We start from the raw sequence: 24,677 nt of genomic DNA on the forward strand, positions 1-24,677 counted from the left end.
TCCGTCCCGAAGCGCTTACCAACAGCGCGAATACAGCACTTCCATCGAACGCGCGCGTCCGCTCCGAGTGTTAACAGGTATTTACGTGGCTCTTGCTGACACTCGTAGTTCAAACGTATCTTTTTTAACGTCTGCTCGCTCCTGCATCTCCGAGACCGCGAAAAACGCCGCGGCAATTTGTTTCCATCTACGTCGCTTTGCAAACGACTGACACTGGCCGCCTTTTGCCAACAATGACAGTTGGGTTGACTTCTGGAGTCTTCACCGGAAGACTCGCTGCACTTCCCAACAGGCATACCGGTGTATGGGACTAGTCCCATGCTGTCGCTGTAGCGCAACATATCTCGTTGAATTTCGCTCAGCTGCGATGCGGCGATGAGAGGCGCCGATTCAGAAAATACATCGGTGACATCGGCGCAGTAAAACCTACCGGCACACCCCAACTCGTCGCCGCTAATGCTCCCATCTCCTACTGCCGAGAGAAGTTCCGGTTCCGGAAACAGCGTACGTCACGCCTTGTTTTTGCGGTCAAGAAAAAGTCGATATTTCATTAATTTTTTGTGTAGAAGTTCATAAACCGAGACGAAAACGGATGCCTGTTCGGCATTCAGTGAACATTGACGGTTTAATGTAAAAGTTATCTGGAAAAAGTAAAAAAGTCATTTCATGGTCCCTTTAACTAACCGCGGTTAACCGGATAACCCTATGAGGGGGAATTTCGGGTCACGTGACCGGCAGAGTAAGGACGGCGGGGAAACATGGCGGTGCCCCGCTAAGTGAGCGCCGCTCGCTTTGGAACTAGTAATACGTTGTAGTAGCTGCGTTAGTCAGCAATGAATGGTGCAGGAGGTTTTCGCGTTGCCTTACCTCACTTAAAACGCGAAGCATGAGCAATGACCTCGCCGCATTTTTTAGATAGACTTTCGACTCTGGCCATTCCTAAGCCTAAATGAACGCGATAGCTGTCGGCATGGCAACGTCTTTGGAAAGTGGATTGCCTTGACTCAATCGGCCGGGTATTGATAGCACACAAAAGCAGAGAGCGTTGCCATCACTGATCTCTATGACAATTGCTGGATCGCGCTTCCCCGCTTGTTCGCTGCAGCGCAAGTGAAGCCACCGGGCTTCACTCGCTTGGGATACGATTTGCCGTTTTTGCTAGCCTTTGCTGCGGTTTTCCAGCGTGCTGACGACACGTTTTCTACTCGTTCGTCGTCATTCGCCGAAGAAGTTTTTTGAAGACTCTGTGTATTGTTGAGACTTTCCGTTGTGAACACGTGGAAAATTTTACGAAAGTGCAGTGTCGCAGGAAAAAGGCACAACGCGTCGAAAGGAAGGGCTGGCGGCGTGTTCAAAGCATCCTTGGCACGCCGAAGTGCCGTGTCTCTGTGCCTTCGCACGCTTGGATACCGACCAAGAACCGACGCCGTGTGTATGTGTTCAGCGAGTGCAATGTGCGTGAAGCTGTTCGTGCCTCTGGATCAGCGTCTTTTCCCTCGCGGTTTAGGAACGAGCTTAATCCAGCGTCCACTAGCGACGGAGGATGGGGAGAAGGTACGTCTTTTTTTCGTCCTTAGACGATTTACACAATACCGTGCACAACAGCTCCTCATCACTGATCAGTGCTGGCTTATTATCAACCTACGCGACTCGCCTAATTGTAATTGGTCAACAGATTGCACACGACCATATCGGCCGCGCTTCAAAGATTTTCATTCTCGCCGTCTTGTACTTTTGCTTTCGAAAACCCCCCTGGCTCCACGTACAACGTTGCCCTATTCGTGCTCCCACGGAATCTATTAGAGTAGATTTGGGACATAGCCATGGTTAATATAGAACATAAGAATACGTACAGATCTCCCCCTTTTATTGATAGCAACTCACCGGAACAGCTGGACGATCCAGAACTCCGTGGCCGATATATATAAATGATCTAAAGGCATCTACGCGCGACACACGTTCAGAACTTTGGCGCGGCGTCAATTCTTGACCGGTATCCAAGCGTGCGAAGGCACAAAGATGCATCACTCAGCGTGCCAAGGATGCTTTGAACACGCCGCCAGCCCTTCCTTTCGACGCGTTGTGCCTTTTTCCTGCGACACTGCACTTTCGTAAAATTTTCCACGTGTTCACAACGGAAAGTCTCAACAATACACAGAGTCTTCAAAAAACTTCTTCTGCGAATGACGACGAACGAGTAGAAAACGTGTCGTCAGCACGCTGGAAAACCACAGCAAAGGCTAGCAAAAACGGCAAATCGTATCCCAAGCGAGTGACGCCCGGTGGCTTCACTTGCGGGAGCGGCAAGCGCGATCCAGCAATTGTCATTGAGATCAGTGGTTGCCATAGACCTTTTGCTAAATTTCAAAAGCACCGAGGTGCATGCTACGAGTGTAGTTACACGCGCTGCACCTGCTGGCGTCTGCAGTAATAACTGTTCTGAAGCAAAAAGCCTAAAACAAATTTTGCCGTGCACGCGCGTTCGTCAAAGATTTATTATGATTATTTACTTCAAATCTTTTGTAAGTGGAAGGCCAGCGCGCGCGGATCGTACAATTACACTTCCAGCGTTCTTCTCGATGTTCGGGTAATTTACTAATAGGTCAATTTTCAGTGGAGCCGAGTTACAGGTTTTTCAATTTATGACGGTGTTATATACAGTTCTTACATGCTGGCCAACCATGCTGCCGGTGTATCGCCCGCTTTCACTGCTCACTTCTTTCTCATCGTTTCTAGGACTCAACTTCGTCGTCCTCTTTCGAACTCGGAAGGAAATTTCAACGAGGCTTTTTTTTCACTTCATACAGCCAAATATTTAGAAAATTTCCAAACAAGAGTTAATTTAGTTTTACCTTGCCGATTATTTGTACCACGAGCAATAAAAATTGTTTCTTAAGCTCAAATGTATGCCGCGCTGCGTCGCGAAAACCAGGCAGCGCGCATTTTTTGGGTCCCCCCATTTCGGGAACCTTTCCACGGAAGTCACTTATATTCGCTACAGCCAGTAGGTGACACCAGCTACCTCCCCATAATAAAACACGGAGCTATCGCTCATCCAGCCCTCGTCAAACTTGGCTAGGTACTTGTAGGTACGTACCTAGTAGGGAAGGGCGGTTAACTTTTAACCGCGGTTAAAGTTAACCGGCTTCGAGCAAACGGGCCCAAAACGTGGCGCAACGACGCAAAACTTTTTTTCCTTTCTGTTACCACGTTAGGGAAATAAACACAAATAATCCTCCAACTTATATCATACATGACAAAATCACACTCTATGAGCCTACCGACATCATCTACGGTAATAACATAATCACTAGGACTTAACGCCCTTCTAATAAACAATAAGCATCCCCCAGACGAACCTTTGGCGTGTCTAACGCAAACATCAAAACTAGCCTGAAAAGGCTGGACTAGCCTCTCGCTAGCTTCCTCACTTTCCACTTTTGTTTCCTGGACTGCGAAGACGTCCAGATCGTTATCCTCCAGGACTCTCCGGACCTGATACAGTTTACGACTCGTGGACAGGCCCCGAACGTTCAGAGTCCCAAATCTTACTGGGTTAACGAGCTTTATCTTCTCCTTAGATATAAAAGTAAAAGAACCCTATGGAGACAGAAATCCTCACCAAACGCAGGCCCTTCGGGTCATGAACCAGACACCAACTTTCCCTGAGAATTCAGGGTCGGGTCCAACCAGGCACGTAGCCAGGATTTTCTCATGGGGCCCGGGCCCACCCATGACAAAATGCTGTATGAGGGGAAGGGGGGAGAGGAGGACCCATGCAAAATGGAAGATTTCGGGGGAAGGGGGGGGGGGGGGGCGGGCCCTATGGGCCTCCCCCCCCCCCCCCCCCCCCCCTCCCCTTCCCCTCCTACGTGCCTGGGTCCAACTTTGGCGGAGCACGGGGAGACCAGCCGGGCACCGTTTTCCATGGCGGCTCAGCATCCCCGCATTGACTGGAGGCGCCTGTCACCCTTGGCTCCGTCTCTCGTGTCCTTTTAACGGCCAGGGCTCCAGCTTCAGCCATGGTGATGTCCTTGGTTTCCTCTCTGGCGGCGCACGACTCTAGTTCATGGTCTTCTGAGGTTGCGACGCTCGAACAGGCATCAGTGCTGGCCAAACAAACCGTTAGAGCGGCAGCACCAGATAGTTTATCGTTGCTCACGGCTGCCACCTTGTCTCTATTCGTTGTCTCCGGCGTTGCTTCGGGCACCGCCTCCTTCGGAGCTCCTGCCTCATCATCCCCCGCCTCATCCATGTAGAAGTCGGACGTACCTTCCCCTCCTACAGGGCCTGCAACAGCCGCGTAGTACCGAACGCACTTGTTGGTCTCATGGCCGTACCGACGACACTGGTTGCAACGTGGTGTACGACACTCACAACGAATATGGCCAGTGCGGTGGCACGTGAGGCAGAGCGGGGCGCGTCCAGGTGCCACCACAAGCGTGATCCCATCGGCTATTCGTTCCTGGTGCGGTAGGGTTTCCACAGTGACGCCCGCTTTCAAAGTAATGAGGACTATCCCCGTAGTGGATTCGATGGCCTCGCACCCTTGCACTCGCCATTTTTCCCTCGTAAGTTCAGTTACTTTCCCGTATTGCGACAAAGCGGTACGCACCTCGTCGCCCGGAACGTGGTGAGGCACCCAGTGGGCCTTGAGACGAACGTTCTGTCCATTGAGGTCGAAGACGAGGCAACGGCGGTCCTTAACCAGTAGCTCCCGAGTATCAACCAGTTTCTTCTTGCTTCCGTTGCTTTTGAAGGTCACGAGCCACAGGTGGTTCATCTGGTAAGAACCCAGAGACACCACGTCGGCGAGCAGTCCTACGTGGCTCAATGCGTCGCGGAAATCCTCGACTCTGTACGGACGTCCTTTAACGTCCGCGTGCAGAAACACAGAATTTAAAACAGTGCGACCAGTTGGCAGGGGTGGCAGATGAACAGCATAATCCAACTCAGCAGTAAATGCCTTATCGCCACGGCCCCGCCGGGCCGTTATAGCCGCTCCGTCGGAGCTTGACATACCGCGACTGTACGCTGCGGTGTCGGGAAGTGGAATCCCCTACACCACTCCACCTTGACTTTCTGGTGTTTCTTATGTGTAGTGGTGTAGAGGTTAGCACACCCGACCGGACATTGGGAGGCCCAGAGTTCAAATCCTGGCTCCGCCGTTATTTTGGCTTTCGGCGGGTTCCTGAAAACTTTAATTCTTTGATTTATTGGATTAAGTACGGTTCATTCATCTGCATATTTTCGTTTATATCCTCCTCGGAGACCACGTACGATAATGGGAAGTGCCTGTGTTTTATATTCAATAACGTGGCTCTTGATTCCCGCTGATGATGATGATACCGTGTCTCTGAAGCTCATAAACAAAGAATACTACATGTACACGGGACGAGACAGAACAGTGGGAGGATTTCTGGAGTACAAACGAGCACGTACCACGTGACACCAAGCGTCGTACCGCGTTCCACTCGGCGGCGTGTGTTTCCAGAACACCTCCGATTGGATACATTTCGTTTCTTGTGCATTAATAAGACAGACAGGCAACACCAGAAAGTCAAGGTGGAGTGGTGTAGAGGTTAGCACAACCGACCTGACATTGGGAGGCCCAGAGTTCAAATCCTGGCTCCGCCGTTATTTTGACTTTCGGCGGGTTCCTGAAAACTTTAATTCTTTGATTTATTGGATTAAGTACGGTTCATTCACCTGCATATGTTCGTTTATATATGCACATCTGACCATAGTATTTATTATATACATCATGCACCATTAGTGAAAATGAGGCATGACTGGTGTGTTATAAATTAATTAGGGTTTGAATTTTTCGGTTTAAACCGATAAAAGTACGCGGAACAAATCTTCGGAAATTCGGTTTTAACCGAAAAAGGTCAGTTTGTAGGTTCGGCGTTTTCGGTTTAAACCGATGGAAACCGCTAAAAGTATGTCTAATCCGTTTTCTAAAATTCGGTTTTAACCGAAAAAGTCAGTTTTTTAGGGCCGTGTCGAAATGGGTGGGGGTGGGGGAGAGAGAGAGAGAGAGGGCTTTGCAAAGTTCGACATTGTGTGACGCCTTCGTAATTGCCCTCTTCTAAGGTTGAACATGCAACAAAAGAGGTCTTGGATTGGCCTTCGCGGGACATCTGTGCCCTTTCTGTGATCGGGATTAGTGTGTCAAGTTCCCGGTCCTAAAAAAAAAAGTTTGGAAATGATTTTTTTTCCCATTCCGCTGGTCACTGTACGGCAGACTTGTACCGTACGCATTACAAGTAATCAAATTACTTGTAATTGATTACTTTTTGAAGTAATTTTGTAATCAGTTGATTACTTTTATTAGGCAGTAATCACAAAAGTAATCTGATTACTTTTTTAAGTAATAAAATTACTTCTAACCGTTGCTATATTTTCACGGGACCTTCCCCCCCCCCCCCCCCCCCCCCCTGCACACACCTTCCTGTTTTCTGAAATGACAGAAATAAAATTTGCTTCTTTTTTCGAACGGAAAAAGTAAAGATTTTTGCAGAGCTGTAGGAAGCAAGGTCAACCCCTTTGTATGTCCAGTTTATGAAAAATGTCCGTCTTTTTTTTTTTTTTTTTAGTTGGGACTGGGAGTGGGAAGCCTCAGTGAAGCCCCTGTGCGTGACAAAGGCCATTCAGGGCGAAGTTTTAGGGAGCAGAATGTAGCTTTGTAAGTCCTTCGTTCAAACCAGCTCCCTCACGCAGACACACACAGAAATAAAAAAAAAAAAAAAAAAAAGAAACCTGCCTACGGTACCTACTCGCAGCTCGTAGGAGAACCAGAACCGAAGAATGTCTAAAGCGGATGCAAAATATAACAAAGCCAGTTCAAATATTTTCCTAGTTCCCCTACGTAATCTTTGTGACAAGCAAGGTTTCGAGTCGAGAAGTGATCGGGGCAATCTCTTCCGCTAATGGATACTACACACGATCCGTTTCAAATCCTGGAGCTGCTGCTCTTTTGTATAATTTGCGAGTTCATTCACGTGTGAATAATAAAATGAGCGACGCAAACTTTGAGCGACAACCCTTGCTTAAAGCTTAACAAGATCTAGAACCCCCTCCGCTTCCCCCCCCCCCCCCCCCCCCCCCCCACACACACACACACACACTGGCGAACGCTTAAATCATGAAACTTCTTCAAACGAATCCTATGCTTGTTTCAGCATTGTGAAGGTGCAACGACCACGAAGTGGGAACCCGTTTTTTCTTCTTCAATACTTGTGAAAATGTAAAATAGAGGTTGGAAGTAGTTTATTGTTATGAACGCTAAAGATGTAAGTTTTCACACAAGAAAGTAATCGGAAAAGTAACGGTTGCTTCTTAAAGTAATGTCCGATTACTTTTGCTGCCGAGTAATCAAGTAATCTAATCCAATACTTTTTAGCCAAGAGTAATAGTAATTGTAATCTAATGCTTTCTTTAGTAACGTGTACAAGACTGCTGTACGGTCCTCACCTCAAACGGTCAGGTCGTCAGAATGAAGAAAAAAAGAAGCGCGCTGAAGTAGTTATGCCCGCGAATTCCGCGATTTTGAGGTGTGTCCTGACGGAAGTTGTAGCGAAGACGACGCACGTATATGTGTCGTTATTCTTTGAGTGATCACAAATGTCACAGCTACAAGGATCATATCTGACCCGGTGTCCGATTGTGTTTCTTTCATATTCGCCGAAAAAAAAAAAGGTAACCTTTTTGGGAATAAATATACACCGAAAAAAACCGAAACTTGAATTTTAAAATAAACACCGAAAAAAGTACGCCGAATTTTGACAAAATAAAAACCGAAAACGCAAAACCCTAGTTATAATGAAAAAAAAAAAAGTTTATGCACGAGCCCTGTGCGGATAACAAGTTGATTATCCGCATCCGCAGACTTTGTATCCGTATCCGAACCGAATCCGCAAAATGTGGAACCACATCCGACTCACATTTCAGGCATTCATTGTATATTATAACCAGGGTTCCGCCGTTTTCGGTTTCTATTTTTCCAAAATTCGGCGTAATTCTTTCGGTGTTTATTATAAAATTCATTTTTCGTTTTTTTTCGGCGTATATTTATGCCCACAAAAGTTAACCGGCTTTTTTCGGTTAATATAAAATAAACACCAACAGACACCAGATCAGATGATCCTTGTACGTAGCTCTGATATTTGTGATCACTCAAAGAATAACGGCTCAAATGTATTGCAAAAGAAATGGACACTTCATTTGGCAAATGTGTGCAACTGTAAAAGAAACAAGAAAAAAACACAGAAGTACAAACAAGTCAGATATGAAGCCTATTCCCCAAGAAACATGAAACTTCACCTTCTCTTCATCAGGATTACGGGATCTCGTTATAGTACAGACACATGTACTTTCCCAGGTTCTCCTCCTTGATCGGCACTCTTTCTTTCCTATTAATATGACCCTGAGCTTCGAGAATGCCCTCTCAACGCTAACACTGGACACTGGCAGGCTTAGGAGATGAAGCGCTGCCTGAGCCGAAATCGGCCAATCAACCAATTGTGACCGCCGAAAGAGACACGGTGTGACGTTTTGAAGCACAACACAAGATGCCGAGCTTGCATCACGTCAGTCTTCCTTACAACGAGTTTGAAAACACACTCGTACATGGCGAAGTCATGGCGCATTTCGGTCTTCACGTTCCGATCGATGATGCGCATATTAAACCAAAACGTCGTGATGGCACTCTTGTATCCCATACGTTCGGACACGTTTCGATAGACGCTGTCGTTCCACTTTTTTGCCACGGCTCTGCGGTACGACTGGAAGGTCAAAGTGACCTTTTCCGGTTAAAACTGAATTTTAGAAAAAGGATTCGACGAACTTTTATCGGTTTTTATCGGTTAAAATAAAAAAAAATGCCGAACCTAAAAACCGACCTTTTTCGGTTAAAACCGCATTTCCTAAAATGAATTCGGTGTACTTTTTTCGGTTTTTATCGGTTTCAACCGAAAACTCCGAACCCTAATTATAACACCAAGAAAAAATACAAAAAAAAAAAGAAAATTTTTTTTTTTTTTTTTAAGTTGTTTGCTTATCTTTGTACAAGAAATCTTCATGTCTCCATTCAGAGGGAATGTCATTTTATCATTATCAGTTTCATCGTACTTATATTAAAAAGGGGGGGGGGCACGCTTATTGGCGTGCTTGGCGGGCCTTCGCTTTGAAATGTTTTTCCCCACAAGTGTTCTATTAACCCCCGGTAAACTTTTAAAACGTCCCCTGTATGTTTGTTTATCTCAAATGACAACGCTTAAGCTATATTTAAGACAGTTTCGATTTCTGTATTTTACGAAGTAAGCAGACTGAACTTAGGAAAAACCGCTTACCGTATTATACTATAAATACTATCGATGTATAAGTTTTTCCGAACGGTGTATGAACTCGAGAACCAATAAAAACTATGATCATGTCACAAAACTAATATTTAAGTGAAAACCGAAATAATTGACATACGCGTCGTAGAATGGAGGTACAAATATGTGTTCTTTTCAGACGTACTGCTGAATGTGACGAAACCATATATGTAAAAAAAAAAAATGTATTGCATTTATAAAAGCACAGTAAAGGCTTTTCATATAAAAAAAAATGAAAATGTTTTTCTAAAAGGACGTTGAATTTTGTACTTTTAGATTTCTTATGTTTGCAGTGTTTTTTTTTCTTTTATACAAACTATACGCAAATGAATCAATGCTAAAATTTTAAATAGGCTTAGATACAAGCTTTTATTTAATATGTTTCTAAGGCCTTAAATAATTGTGCCTCGAAAGCTAGCCCGATTCAAACTTGGCACATTATTGTCAAAGGCTCAAGACAAAAAAAGAAAAAAAAGAAAAAAAACTTATGAAAAAAAAAGAAAAGTTTTTAATTATTTTTTTACATTTCCATATAAAAATGTTACCATTGTCGCGAAAAAGATAATCCAAACGTTGCGAGACTCCAAAATCTGTCACTACTTAAATTAACAATATTGTAAATTTTAAATAAGCTTAGATACAAGCTTATATTTTATATGTTTCTTATGCCTTAAATGATTGTGCTTAGAAAGCTAGCTCGAATCAAACCGGGCCCATCATTGTGAAAGGATCAGAATTCAAGAACTTTTATTTCAAATAAAAAAAGGAAATCTTTTAGTGATTTTTAAATCTTTTTTTATAAAAAAGTTATCATTGATGGGAAAAAGATAATCTCAGCGTTGAGACACTCCAAAATGTGTCACTACTGAAAGCTTCAAAAATATCAAGACCTACCTTCTGCCCTTTCGAAGCCAAAACTCAAGAGCGAAAATATTTCCGTAGTTCTAATTTGCGGGTTTGTTCTACTCGCACATTTTCCACCGACATATATTTTTTTCCAGAATTTTATGAAGACCCATCATTTTTTCTTGCTCGATTTGAGATGAAATCACCCATATATACCGACCTCGCTTTCGCGGTGAATTCAGATACCTTAATTGACTCTCTTCTACGCTGCGGAACGTTTAGTTAGCCGTAAAAATATTCCGCCTTTGCTTATTTTCTTTACCGTTAGGTATTGTACCAAAATATTCTCTGAAAGTGTCCAACTTCAAAATCTTCGAACAATCCGTTATATTTTTCGTAAAACATAAAATAGCGCAAAAAAGACAAGGACAAAAAGTGTACAGGCTAGGTGTTTACTAAGCTGAACCAACTGGCAACTAGCCCAACAGCGTATACCCTACTAAACTATGTTCTATTTTTGTGTTCTTGCTTTTGACAAGGAAGTTTGCGTTATGCGTACATGTCGTCCTTTGAACTAAATCAACTGTATATCATCATGAACAAAGCTTGATTTAGTCCCTCAACCACTATTTTCCTGTTCCTTCTTTTTTTTTTAATCGGAAGAAAGGTTATAATTGCGATCTAATTCTATTTTCGTTTCCTTCAGAACACATTTGTGCTTTTTGTTTTTTTCTTTTCCTTTTTGTCCCGGTTTAGCAGCACTTAGATACAACAATAACGAAGACTAGGCCGGTGAAAATGAGAAGGAAACGAAGACAAATTGGATCACCGCGAGACGGGAAAGTTATACATCCTCCTCAGACGTCCTTGTCCCGCATAGCCTGAAACCGGCGAATCGGCTGTCGTACCCCTCCAGCCCTGAATATCCACGTTGTCACTATACTCGGCGTCTAGTTTTCTTTCTGCTACGCTGTCAAGGCTAGCGTGCTTTCAGCAGCGCTGTCAAAGCTACTTGTGTGGAAATCGAAGCCACGTGTTCAGCACTGCAACACTGTAGAAACTGAAACTACATTAACAACGTAGCAAGAAAAAAAAAGCGCTATTTTTGCAATTTATATCTTATATTGCCTCAAATGCACTTATTTAGGGAGCGATCGTTTAAATTCGTTTAGAAGACATTATGCAGTCGTTTCGAGGAATGGACAACTTGCGTATTTTATTCAATTTTCCCGCTAGATGTAGGGGGGAAACTGACTTGGTGCATAGGTCACGTGAGATCAAAGTCGTCGGGTCACGTGACGTCAATTTCCCGCTAAACTTAGCTGGGAAACAGAATTGGTGTTAAGGTGGCGTGACGTTAATTTGCCTGCTAACTTTATCGGAAAATGCACGAACGGATATAATGTTTGTGCATGTGTGTCTTTGGGGGGGGGGGGGGGGGGCGTTTGTTTAAAATTATTTTATGCATTAGAAGCTGACGCGGAGTGTTGGAAGGACAGGATTTTCGAGCTGACTGGAGGTCACACAGTCAATTAATATCTCGATCGCATGTTTACGGTAAATGGTCGGGGCACGCATGTTTTTTTTAATTAATTTAGGGGGTCATGCTTTTTTTGTGTTGGAGGTTTATTTGATTCCAAACCTCGAAACTAAGCGTTTTACTTTTTTTTAGTCTGGCCCTTCCTATGAGTGTTGCACGAGGACCACGTCTTGTGGCCGAAAAACGCAAGCACCGAAATAGGCGACCATCTGTAGAAAGGCGTTTGGCCTTTTAGAGTACGCTAAAAAAGAAAAGTGGATGACCCTTTTTTGAAGTTTTCAGGTTGATTTTGTTCTTAGGGCCCTGATTTCCGAACTCCTATCATATAGTCAAATTGGTCCATATTAGTCGAAGAACAGCTTGCACTCAAAATGTTACGTGTCTCGTTGCATGCCTCTACCGCACGCCACGACGATGGTCATCGTATCGGCGTGCGGTGGTGAATCACTAGGGTGTATCACTACTGCCTGATGCACACTGAGCGTGATTTTTTTTTTACGAAATGCAATATTTTATTATTTTATTTTGTATATGTTATTGGCTAAGCAAGCATCGGTCATCGTGTCCAGACTGGGAGTGTAACACGATAACACTCTCTCATTTGAAATCGAAGCGGGGACGAAAAGCTATACTCCGTTTCACGATAACTTGGCGAACTGTGGTGGCTGCAACCCCCTCGAGCCAATAATTGCGCCGGAGCAAGGCGCGTGATAACACTCCATGGTCGAGGGCCCGAGGCCGCCGGGGCCTCGTTACCTCCACAGCAGCAGGGCCCTCCGCGACAACAAGTAGTTCTAGGCTTCTTTTTCTTTTAGGGACGTTTGAGCTCGCGCGATTCCATCAATAACGAGAAGATATGAAGAATAAAGAAGAAATAATCACAAATTGACAAGTCAATTATATTTAAACCAAAAAAGTGACGCCACATCTCTATCCGCTGGATTTCTTTTTCGTCTTGTAGCGCCTTGGCCTTTGGAGATCGCCGGCGATCGCAGCCGTGTAATCGGCCGTTTCCGCTCAAAACCTTGCACTGTGCCCTGACATTAGCACCCGTCACAGATTCGCGGCTAAATTGAGCGTCAGGTTGTCTTATGAACTGTTCCCGAAGTGCTCGTTATTCTAGCGGAAGGAAATGTTGCTGCGATGGACGTTCACCCGGAGTTGGTTGGTTTCGGAGCAGACGACTCTCGGCTAGCAGACGACAGCCGGTTCCTCCGGGCCTCGCGCCTGTCTCACCTGGGCTGTGTTCCAAATCTAACCCAAATGGATCCGAGTTACTCCGGCGGGTCGTGTCACGTGACAACACAGATTGAAAAGCGCTGAACGCGGGTAGGTTTTGGAACGCAAAGGTACAAAACGCTTACCCTGGAGTAAGATCGAGTAAATTTTGAAACACGGCCCAGGAGTTGCGCGACGCCACCGCTGCTGCGGTGCATTCTGGTACATGTAGTTTTCCCCAGTTTTCAGGCCGCGTCGATCCGCGTTGTGTGCCCGGCGTTCGGACATTTCCGGGTTAGCACGAGGCGTTTAACCTAAAGCTCCTTTGTACGGAAAAGTCGCGACATCCTTTGAAGAATGCCGCCTGCTATCTTGGGCCAGTCCAGGCGGCGCTACAGGCGGCGCTACAGTCGACCCGCGGGTGTAAAAAAGCAAAACATGAAGATAAAAGGTGTCCGCGTCAGAGGAGGAGGAGGAAGAGGAATGCCTATGCTGTCGGAGTGCAGTGCATGTTATGAGCCCATGTCGCCAATCAAATAACGCCGACTGTGCAACGTCCCGGCTTTCATCGTCTTTCTTTGAGCACATCCTTCGAGGCTGGTAGACCTTGACAGTGCGCTTTTAGCCTGTGTGTATGTATTTCCGTGTCTTTTAGGCCTTTGACTGCGCTACCAGGCGGTGCTACAGTCGACACGCAGGTGTAATAAAGCAAAACATAAAGATTAAAGGCGTGTGCGTCAGAGGAGGAGGGAGATGTCGCTACCTTTTTTATCCAGGGGCATTACTTTAACCGGGTGTTTACTCACGATTTCCGATGGGGCGTCGCCTATTGTGTGCCAGGATGCTACAATAACAGCACCACGCACGGATTGTATGTCTTCCCAAAAGAAAGCAGCCCCCGAAAAGAGTGGCTAAGGAAGGTAAACAGAGCCGTACAGAGCGGCAGGAAAAGGAGCGTTTTAGGGGCGAAGCTCCTTAGGGTCTAGCCTTGTCCGCCCGGCGTCCGTGCTCACATCGATCTTGCTCGTGCTCGTGCTCGTGCCCGTGCCCGTGCCCGTGCCCGTGCCCGTGCCCGTGCCCCTGCCCGTGCCGGTGCCGGTGCCGGTGCCGGTGCCGGTGCCGGTGCCGGTGCCGGTGCCGGTGCCGGTGCCGGTGCCGGTGCCGGTGCTGGTGCTGGTGCTGGTGCTGGTGCTGGTGCTGGTGCTGGTGATCGTGATCGTGATCGTGATCGTGATCGTGATCGTGATCGTACTCGTGAGGTCACGTGCTCATGTGCTCGTGTAAAGCAAAAAAGAAAAAAAAGTTTGCGCAGTCGACAGGATTCGAACCTGGGCGGGGAGACCCCAATGGATTTCTAATCCACCGCCTTAACCACTCGGCCACGACTGCGGGACGAGTAGGGGGCTCTGAGATGTGGTAGTAACTCAAGAGCTGAGGATGTCATGGATGAAACGTTGCATGTAGCCGCTCAACGTCTGTACAAGAGAGGGCGCTGCGGTCAAATGCGTATATAATCGCGTTAAACTTTGCATGCATTGGATCAGCGTTTATAGACGAGAGGGCCCTGCGGTCGAATGCTGAAATGCGTATATAACCACGTTCCATACCACACATTCTCCTTCTGACATGGATGAAAACGAACGAGAGGCTCGGCATGCTGCGGCTCAGCGTCTACGCAGACAAGCACCACCAGAGCTTCGCCCCAGTCAACATCATTCACCACGTGGAGATGCGGTAATTTTTTTTTTTGTATTGTTTCGCGATTTGCTTCATAATTTACATCCATCATCTTGCACGTTAGCTAAAGAGTGTAGATTACAGGGAACGAGACATAGTGGTGCGTGCGGAAGCGTTACGTACGTTGGAATCTCCCTGAGTACTCGCTCCGTAGTTGTCTATTCGTCACGTTGGTTTATCTCAATCGGGACCTCCGCACTGCTTTGCGGCGGCCTTTTTTAATACACGTTTTGCTCGATGTATTTTGGCGGTTATATCTGTTATTGCGACGACATATTTCAAGCACAACTGTGGTTCAAACGATTAGGACAATCACTAAAAAAGAGCAGGGATTACCGATATGCATAATGCGCTTGAAATAAGATGGACTGCAGTCCTCTCCCCGCAGTTCATCTGAACCCTGTCGCGCAGGCTGTCAAGCAGGATGAAACGGCTTTTGAGAAACCATCACTCCCCGAGAAAATCTATTTAGCTCTTCTTACTTCATTGTCGATTAAACGTTATGCACAAGCGGCTCATTTGATGCTGTTCGGCTGTGCAACACCGAGCTGATGCATGGTTCCTCGAATTTTCGTGTTCTTTGCCACCGAACTATCGATGTTCACTTGTTTCCAAGTTCATGGAGACGTGCGGACAACCGGAGTACTCGTGTAGTGTTGTTTTTGCTGTGGCCGCAGTGGGATTACCGCGTGAATGCAGTGAGTTCCCGCGTTCACGAAGACGAGGAAGCAGACGACGACGATTGAGACGACAAAGCGATTCTAAAGCAGTAAGATGACTGGAACTGCTTTGCTTCGCTTGCTAACAAACTAAGGCATCATAACACAATCTTATGAAATAAAAACATGCAGGAGCATCCAGGCCGATACCGGGGCGTCGCAAACGATGATGCACGATGATGTATGCGCAGAACAAGCCCTATTCAGCGGGGAAGCCGGAAAACGATGACTACAGGTAGCATGGCGGCGACACCACTTCCGCAATGCGCGCGCCTGCGCACTTCACTTGGTGACATCGGTCTATTGGCGTGGAGACCCAATGCTCTCGTAACGTCGGGTCACGGGCCTCGCTCCGACGCTCTTATTGGATCGCGGGGCCCTAGCCTCCACAGTTCGCCAAGTTGTCGTGAAACAGAGAATGAAACCGCGCTGTCACAACGGATTCTTCGTGCCTATACTCCGTTTCAAACATCGCGTGCAACGCTGGGAAAGCTACTGAAGTAGTGCGCATGAAAAAACACACAAAATTGTGTTACTCCGCGAGATTTCGTGGACGAGCGGTACAAGGCGCTGCTCTGGCGATGCCGACATCTCGGTGGCGGTGGTTCGAATCCACTTAGGGCGCAAAGATTTTTTTTTTTTTTTTTCCTTGACCGATTTTTTGTGCAAGATTTTGCGTATTGCGGAAGTGCATATTTCAATTCCTCTTTTCTTGTTTATTTTTATTTATAAGAAGGTAGACTAGGGGCTGGTGTTCCGCTCGAACTTGCGCCGGCCTCGTCAAAACGGAAGAACGGTCGAGATCCAGGGCCTCTCTATTTAAAGCTGTTTATTTACATGGTAGCGTGAAAATCAGAGAGTACCTTGAGAGTGTGGTGGACGGTCCTTTATATATAACGAATATTGTGATTAGGGGACCGCACTGCCATTGTTCTGACGGCTTGGCATTCCCTCACGTGATGTGACTTCATGGAAGTTTCCTTCAGAGTCAGAATACTCGCCGGTGTATGGAAGAAGTCATCCAGACGGCAGTATCTCGGTGCTCTGGTGCCGGCGCCCCCATGAAACGGGAGTGATTCACAATAGACGCGTACACAACACACGGCACTCAAGATCAGGATCGAGTGTTGTTTCCTTTTCGAGGAAAGCAGGGGCCTCGGAATACAGGCACGGGCATGTGCGTCGTTTACTTAGCCGACCAAGGTTAAGGTGCCTCAGGCAGACGGAGCCGACCATGGTTACGGTCCCGCAGGCAGAAGAACCCAGACGCTTCGGAATGCAATCACGGGCACCGCCTGCTCTAAGGTCCCGCAAGCAGACGGAGCCGTAGGCACGATTCATCACCGACACAGTTCCTTCTTGAGGCTTGTTTCACTTTGAAGCCATAAGGCCGATTTCAACACCAGAAATAACAGGTGGCAGTTCACAACACGGTCCGCGTGCTCGGAACTTTCACGTTGCGAGGTCTTCGCTTCGGGGACGCCACCTTGCGAGACACTCCGGTGTCGTTACTGACCGTCTCCAGGACCTCACGGACCGACGTCTCCGGGAAACACGTTCTTGAACTCGCGTACACGTTGGCGATCACCTGCTTGCACTTTTGTGAGATCTTCACACAACGAATCTTCGAAAATATCCGAGCAGGAAAAGAAAGCTTCCCGCGTAAGACGCCATCTTCACGAAACCGGCGAGGCAGGGGCAGCCGCACAACCCGAAAACCCGAAGAGAGTGCGAGTGCCGCACGAACGAAAACGGAAAATAGTTTGGAGTAGTTTACATTATCTTTTCCTTTTTATTGAAAAAGAATCGGTGTTCCCTCGAAATCATAACGCCACTATTAGTTACCAGCTACAAAGATGTACACTTTTCGACTTTTTTTTTTTTTTTTTTTTCAGGGGCCGCACTATTTTGTGGAGCGAACGTAGTCGCGGTCGGCTGTGCAAACCGGCGCGCTAGCTTTGACTACGTTGCACGCTATGTTTGAAACGGAGTATAATTGAACGAGTCGACGGTAACACACCCATAGAGACAGGAAACAGGCCGTGATCTAGCGCTTTACGAAAAGCTCGATTGGCCCCATTGACTTGTAGCGTTTGGTGGCGCTCGAACTTCAGCTGAAACGGAATCTAGAAAAGAACAGGGGCGTGAGCTGCCAGACTGCGTCAGCGGATGGCGCATGCGTGTTACACTTGACAGTCGGACACTTTATAGGCTCAATAGTCATGCGGCGCATTGAGTTAATACGATTCGGTGCCATAACGAGATAACGCACTCAGCTCACCGAGTGCGTGGCTTGCATCGAGTTCCTACACGAGACCCGCGTTTATTTGGATGCTCTTTCAAAACTGGGTTTCTTTCGGCCTGCCCAAAATTACAAACTTGTTAAGGTACTCTGAGTAGGTGTGTTCCTACACGCCTGCATGCCGCGAGTTTTTATTTTTTTTAAGTACACCGGGCGTTGTTGGTTAGAGCTGTAAGTCGGTCGCTCCAATTCAGCCAGTCTGCTTAATGGCCGTCATTAAGGTGGAAGCGGGGAGCATTTCTCGCGCATGCCGAAGTGGAGCGTTTGCCGACTGTTTTTTGTCCGTCGAGACGGGGCGGATAGAACTGTACTATATATCGTTGCACGAAAACAAAGTCGCCTGTCAGGGTTTCCATTATTAAGTTGCTGGGAACGGGCACTTCCCAAAAATTGGGGTTGCGCTCTCTTATTACAATTCCGCAGAAATTACACTTTGATTTATGCTTTCATTTACAGATATTCCTCGTGAAATGGCAGCTAAAAATACGTCTGCTTCCCTCAAACATATAGATTTCTTTTTTTTTAAATTTTATTTAGAACATATTGCAGCTCAGACATTGGCCCAAGCATATAATAAGGGCAAGTAAATAAGAGCAAGTAAAGCACAAGTAATCACTTTTTAAAACCAAGAATGAAACTCACACACACAAACACACACACAGATATATACAGGTTTTTTTTTTATTCCTACAGATTTGTTAAAAAAGACACATGAAAGCTACACTTATCCGGTTTGTGCCAGTAAGTTATACGCCCGGGGGGACAATATGGGAGTAGCTAATCTTTGCGAGAAGTCGGCGAATTATTTGAAATCCGTTAATTAACTTTTTAGTTAGTGAAAATAGTCATATGGTTCCAATTAGAAATTTGCTGAGCGTCGTCCAAAACCCCTAAATCAGTTATTTCTAGAAAGACGTTGAGCGCGTTAGAAGCGCAGCAGTGCGCTAAAGTTACCACTCTTGAAGCAGGCACAAGGCTGGGGATGGATAAGAGACGGAAAAATTGCGCGGGCGCCTTAACGCAACCGCTAGCTTTGTACCTGCCCCACTTGTGGTAACTTTAGTGCACTACGCTTGTCACGCGCTGATAGTCTTTCTGAAAATGACTGATTTAGTGCTTTTCGGTATCGCTCAACAAGTATCTAACTGTGACCATATGCTATTTTCAGGAATTTAAAAGTTAATTAACGAATAATAATTAATTAGGCTACTTATCGCAAAGATTAGCCACCCACATAATGTCCTCCGGCCGTATAACTCACTCGCACTAACCGCATAAGTGTAGCTTTCATGTTTTTTTTTAATCAAATCTGTAAGAATAGAAACAACACCCGGTATAGTATATATATATTCGAGGCATATACCAATAAATGCAATAGATGGGAAGTGACGTGCAAAACACTAACATACAGAATATTTTATACGGAAAAAGTAAGCACATCTAAGAAAAACAACTATCAATGGCATCACAAAAATCGGTAGCCTCAAAAACGCTAGAAGATAGAGAGTCCCATTCTGAAGTGGTGCGGGAAAAGAGGGAAAATTTGAGACGATTCGTGCGTGGAAAGATTTGTGGTTAATGAATATTGCTTATGGTGCCTTTTAGGTCGTGACGCTAACGGGATAAGGGGATTGATTACCTGTGCCAAGTGTAGCTATGCCATTTGAACTCAACTTTTGGACAGCACATTCTCGCACTAAAGCCGCGGTCAGACTGATAATACATCAAACCATAGCCTCCAATATACTGACTAAGCCTGGCAGATCGCCACGAGAAGCGGCCTCCGAAATGAAAAAGGTGGAGCGGCAGACAACGGATGAGAGGAGAGCCACGTGACTGGCGCCCCGATGCGGCAAGGCGCTGAAACACACGTCTCCCTAGCGATCATGTGTGTTTCGGGTCCTCGCCGCTGCAAAAGCTGTGAGCTCACGTCCAGGTTCCCCGATAAATGGCTCTTTGATGCTTTCTGGTACCAGATCCTCGCGCTCCAAATCTGTGACCGGGCACTCTATGGCTCCGTCGTCCAACTGCCAGGCTTCGTGAGTATAGAGGAGGCTATGATCATATACAAGACAGCCTGCAGACACTCTCTGTGAGGCATGCTCCTTCCTTGTGTGGCGTCAGATTGGTCATACAAAGACTGCGTGCAGACATGTTTGCAGCATGTGCGTAGCAAACATGCTTAGAGAATGCTTGAGACGCGTCCGCGCAGATCATTTCGTCATCATGTCTAGAGCGGACGCCGTGTCTTTCGTACGATGTGTGAAAGTGTTATGCTGCACTCACATCGGCGTTCGAATCGCATGCAACCCCGCAAAGAGGATCTGCTCCTTTTCATCGCCGAATGTGCGGGAATTTCTACCTCATCTTTAAGCAACCTAATTAGGAACCGCTCGGCGAATGCGGTTCAAGCCGCCAGTGTCAATGAGGCTTGTCAGGGACTTTAGCTGCGCACGCACGGCTGGTACCAGGACATTCTACTCTTTTCTGGGCCTCTGTCTCGATTGTTTTTTGTTTTTTTTTTCGTCCTTCAGATTCTTTCTTTTTCTCTCTCCCCCCCCCCCCCCCCCCCCCTTTCCCTCAGAAATCGTTGTTTTTATCTCCGCGCCACGGTCCATATATGCTCAGAGAGCGGCCTCCACGGGAGCAGTAATATCTTTTTTTTCCCGATGCTGTTTTCTTTTTTTAAAAGTGAACTTTTTTAACACTTTATTTTTTATTCTTTTCGACTGTCGAGTCGAGACAAAGGGATGTTCGTTGAACTCTCGCGAACCAATTGCCTTGGTGTACATTTGACGAACACACGACAACGGCGAAGACCCAGAACTATTGTCGCCTTGGCGCGGTCTTTGCGCGTCCGTTTCATGCCACCTTGAAGAGAAGGCTTGAGCGTTACGTTCCACGTGTACTCTTGGTTCCCACATGCGCAAAGGTCGTGTTGTGGATGTGTCAAACTAACGCAAAATGATGTTCACGCAAAAAGAAAACGTTCAACCTTTCCACTCTGGTGAAGACGGAAGAGCTACGGAGCTGTAGCTTCTGTTCACTGCGGTGGCTTTCTAGGCGAGTGATCTCCTCTTCTTTCGCAAGGGAATCTGAAGCGCTCGGCGCAGTGGAACTTTAAGCGATAGCGGCTTCGCGGTGGTTGCGGAACCATTCGCGCTGCTGCGCACATCACCGCTCGTTTCGCTTCCGCCCTTCTTAATCCGATGTAAGGTTGCCGCCATCTATGAGCGACGGCGGCAACCAGTTGTCTGGTTGCCGTCGTCGCTCATAGATGGTGGTAGCTGTCCAGAGTTTAGTGTCGTCATTCCTTTGCTGGTGGACACGATCCTGAGAAAACTAGGCCTTAACTACTCCGCCGTGAAAAAAAAATGGTATCGGGAAGCTTTAGTGATATCGTCTTCCTCTTTCGCGTAATGTTTTATTATTTCTGGAGGACAGAAGAGCCTAGCTCGGGTGTCGTCACTCAGAAAGCCTGGGTTCTAGTCTGCACCCTTTATGTTTCGAACTGTTCAGCCGAAACGGAACCTTCAGCCGACCTGAAAACGTTTCGCTCCCGCGCCGCGCTGCCAGTTTTAGCCCTTGGGCTCCAAGCTGCTGCGAGTGGACATTGGCGCGAACATGCCCGACGAACCATAAAACGACCAATGTAACGATCGGCGGCCAAAGCGCAGTTCTCTCTCCGGATGACTGTCAAAGAGAGACGTATAGTAGTACCGGGAAAGGGTGCATGCGCAGAGGGAGAGAGGGAAAGCCCGGCGGGAAAAAAAAGCGCGGCAGCTGCGGGTCATCGACCTCTGTGGGGCGCTCTGTCGCACCGCGCCAGGTAGAGACGCCGGGCGACACACACCAGAGTCGGGCCGCGCCACCCTGGCCGCTTTATTTATAACGAGATCAAGCGCGCACACACGCCTCCCCGGAATCGAAAAAATAAATAAATAAAAAAGGGTGCGCTTTTCTTCGTCTATAGGGATCGGCCTCGGTGCCACGCGAACCGGGAAACTGGGCGAAATTGAGGGGCGGCTACCGCCAGGGCCGTAAGCTCGTCCCACAGGGGGGGCAAGAGAGTTCCTTCAAGAGACAGTCTTTTTTTGTTTCCCTCGTACTGTTTGTTGTTGCGAGCCCAAGGCGGGACGCGCCTTCGACAGTCGTCGTCCATGCTAGAGCGACCGATAAAGCAAGAACGGCAGGGACGTTTTTTTAGTTTGCCCGCCTTCGGCGTGTGCTTAGTCACTGGCACAATGAGAAGGGTAGGGCGTCTTCCCTCGACGACGGGTCTCGAGCACACGCTCGTTGTTTGTTTTGATGTGTTTGCCCAATGGCGTGCCCAGAAACACCCGAAAGGTCTTGCCGTTGGTGCCCGCTAGAAGTCACTTCCACGATATAAATAAATACAACATGCAAAAACATGAAACGCATAAGTTGCACATCAGAAGGCCTAAATCATATTACAAACGCCTTCCGCTATTAAAAAAAAGAGACATGGAAAAAAAAATTGCTGAACAAGGCTATTGCAAAATATCTTAATTCGCTGCTTTGGTGATCCTTCAGTTAGCTTGTCGCGATAAAACGTCTGCAATGTCGCGCGAACATCAGTATGACCCTGGATGAGCTTATGTAGAATCACTACATCTCGGCAATGCCTGCAGTCACTTGAAACGCTTAAATTAAAAACCAAAAAAACATAAATAAAAAATATTCGGAATAAGATTTTCCGTAAAAATGTCTCTGACAGACTATGCGGAACAAACGCTTTTCTGCCGCTACAATATTCGCTTTGCGATAAATAAAGTAGTAACTTTGTGTGTGGGTGTATAATTTTTATTAATAAAATGCGCAAACGCGCGCGCGTGCGTGTGTGCGTGCATGCGTGTGTGTTTGTTTGTTTGTTTCTCAATTACGCGGAGGCACACTTTGGTGTAACTGACGACGACCTTTCTGAAATAGTGAATCCCGCAGAAAATAGTTTTCTGCGTGCTTCGAAGCACCCGATCCAAAATGCATGTACTTTTTTAACCACGCTTTTTTTTTTCTTTTTCGCATATGCGATCGGGGGAGGGCATGTGCATCCAGCCGAGATGCGCGGACCAATTATTTTTTACGCACACGGCGACCCCTTTCATGGGGTCTACAGATTCAGCTAATGCACCATTTGTATACGGTCAAAGCCCTGCTTCGCGCACCCTTCCAAAATGCTGACTCGCTTCGCTTCGTCGCTCATGGGGACTCCAACGGTCGAGATATGTCCTTTCAATGAACTCAGCCATTCAGTAAACTCAGCACAGACTGGTTTTCGCTTGCATAGACACGAACTTCTGTGGGACAGACGGCATTCCTGAAGCGGAACGGGATCTGGGCCAGTTCGCTGAAAAACTGAATGAGCGATTATCCCATTTCATGCAGTCTCAAAGAGAGGAAAGCACGTGTACACTGGCCAAATACTTTCTGTGGCTGCGTAAGAGAAGATTGCCCGTGCGTTGAGACCATTCTCCCGCCAATGTAGCAAATAGACTTAGTCGGACCAATTTGAACGTAACAAATTTGTTTGCGCGAAAACCGGTAGCCGAGCTATAGAGATATATAAAATAAAAGAAAGATCGGTACCAACGGTGAGGTTTAGGATAGCGTACGTAATGAGATGGCGTCGTCGCCACTGCGCTTATGAGCCCAGCCCAAACGAGTTTTAGGACGGCGCACAGCGACGATTTCTGTTCCTTCGAGCACGCAAAGCTTTTGCGTACGCTATTCTAAAACTCACTAATAGGGAGTTTTCGTACACCCCGTTGCCCCCTCCGCTAAGCGTTCCGCAACGAAGAAGTTGCTACTGCGCCTGCGCGCCGATAGCCTTGACTGTGGAGTTCCCGCTATCGTAGCGGGTTGCGGAGGGCCTTGCGGGACGGCGAAAACGATCTACAAAAACTCCCTAATGTGGCTTACCGAATCTCAGCTCGGAACACGTGGAGCGAATACTTACGTTCCGGAACCCAGGGTTCCTGAGTTCAGCCACTTCCAGTTTCTATCTGGATGAGCAACGCGCCAGCCAACACTCATATAATAATAATAATAATCAATCAATCAATCAATCAATCAATCAATCTTTATTATACAGTGCCCAGGAACAACCCTGAGGTCTTGGTGCTGGTACACTGGTGAATAAAAAAAAACAAAAAACAAAAAAACACACTATACACATCTCCGCAGAAAATAAGATACATTTTTAGCATAATACTAGGCAGTGCGCGAGTAATTAGTACAATGAAATAAAAACGAGGCAGTAACAGTAGAGACGGAACACAAGACCGAAGGACAACAACTGCACCACCAGAAAACACGACATGGAGATGACGACATTCAGACATAACAAAGTAATTCAGCAATGCTCATCCTGCACGGGCAAGTTTTTAATAGAAAGGACAAACGTCCTGTAGCAAGGGTTGAAAATATCAAGTTTTTCAGAGTAATGATTCAAACGCTGAGCCATTCTCACAATTGGGTTTACCGGACTAAACATTCTAGAAACATAAAAAGATGACAGAAGACGAGTAGGCACACGTGGGACCCTAAGGCACAGTTCAGATAACAGGCTCGGAGAATTGATGAGTCCATGCAGCGTTTTAAACAAAAATAGTAAGTCCGCGTTCTCCCGACGCCGGTGCAAGCTAAGCAAACCAACACGCTCTAACGCAGACTCATATGTTAAACAGTGAACATCCTCCTTTATGTAGCGATGTTTAAAGATAGAAACAAACTTTTTTTGCACACGCTCGATCTCCAAGGAGTGACTTTTAGAAATTCCATTCCAAACAACTGAGGCATATTCTAACTGTGACCTGGATAGCGAGCAGTATAACGTGATAAAAGCCGTCGGATTTTTGAACTCCCTGGTTAAGCGAGAGGCAACACCCAACATTCGCAAAGACGAGTTAACCAGC

The 24,677-nt window shown here is 46.6% G+C and overlaps 2 protein-coding genes across 2 annotated transcripts in view; one reads left to right on the forward strand and one right to left on the reverse strand.

The window, feature by feature from the left end:
* LOC120851169 overlaps window positions 1-24,677 on the forward strand; it is a 534,438-nt gene that overhangs the window by 4,177 nt on the left and 505,584 nt on the right. The window lies entirely within an intron of this gene.
* LOC121834755 lies at window positions 3,869-4,507 on the reverse strand (the record flags this gene model as incomplete). Its single annotated transcript, XM_042288511.1, has 1 exon — window positions 3,869-4,507. A coding segment is annotated over one exon (639 nt), but the record flags the coding sequence as incomplete, so codon positions are not given.

Source organism: Ixodes scapularis, unplaced genomic scaffold (genome assembly GCF_016920785.2).
Source record: "Ixodes scapularis isolate PalLabHiFi unplaced genomic scaffold, ASM1692078v2 PGA_scaffold10__122_contigs__length_95168666, whole genome shotgun sequence".
Classification (NCBI taxonomy): Eukaryota; Metazoa; Arthropoda; class Arachnida; order Ixodida; family Ixodidae; genus Ixodes; species Ixodes scapularis.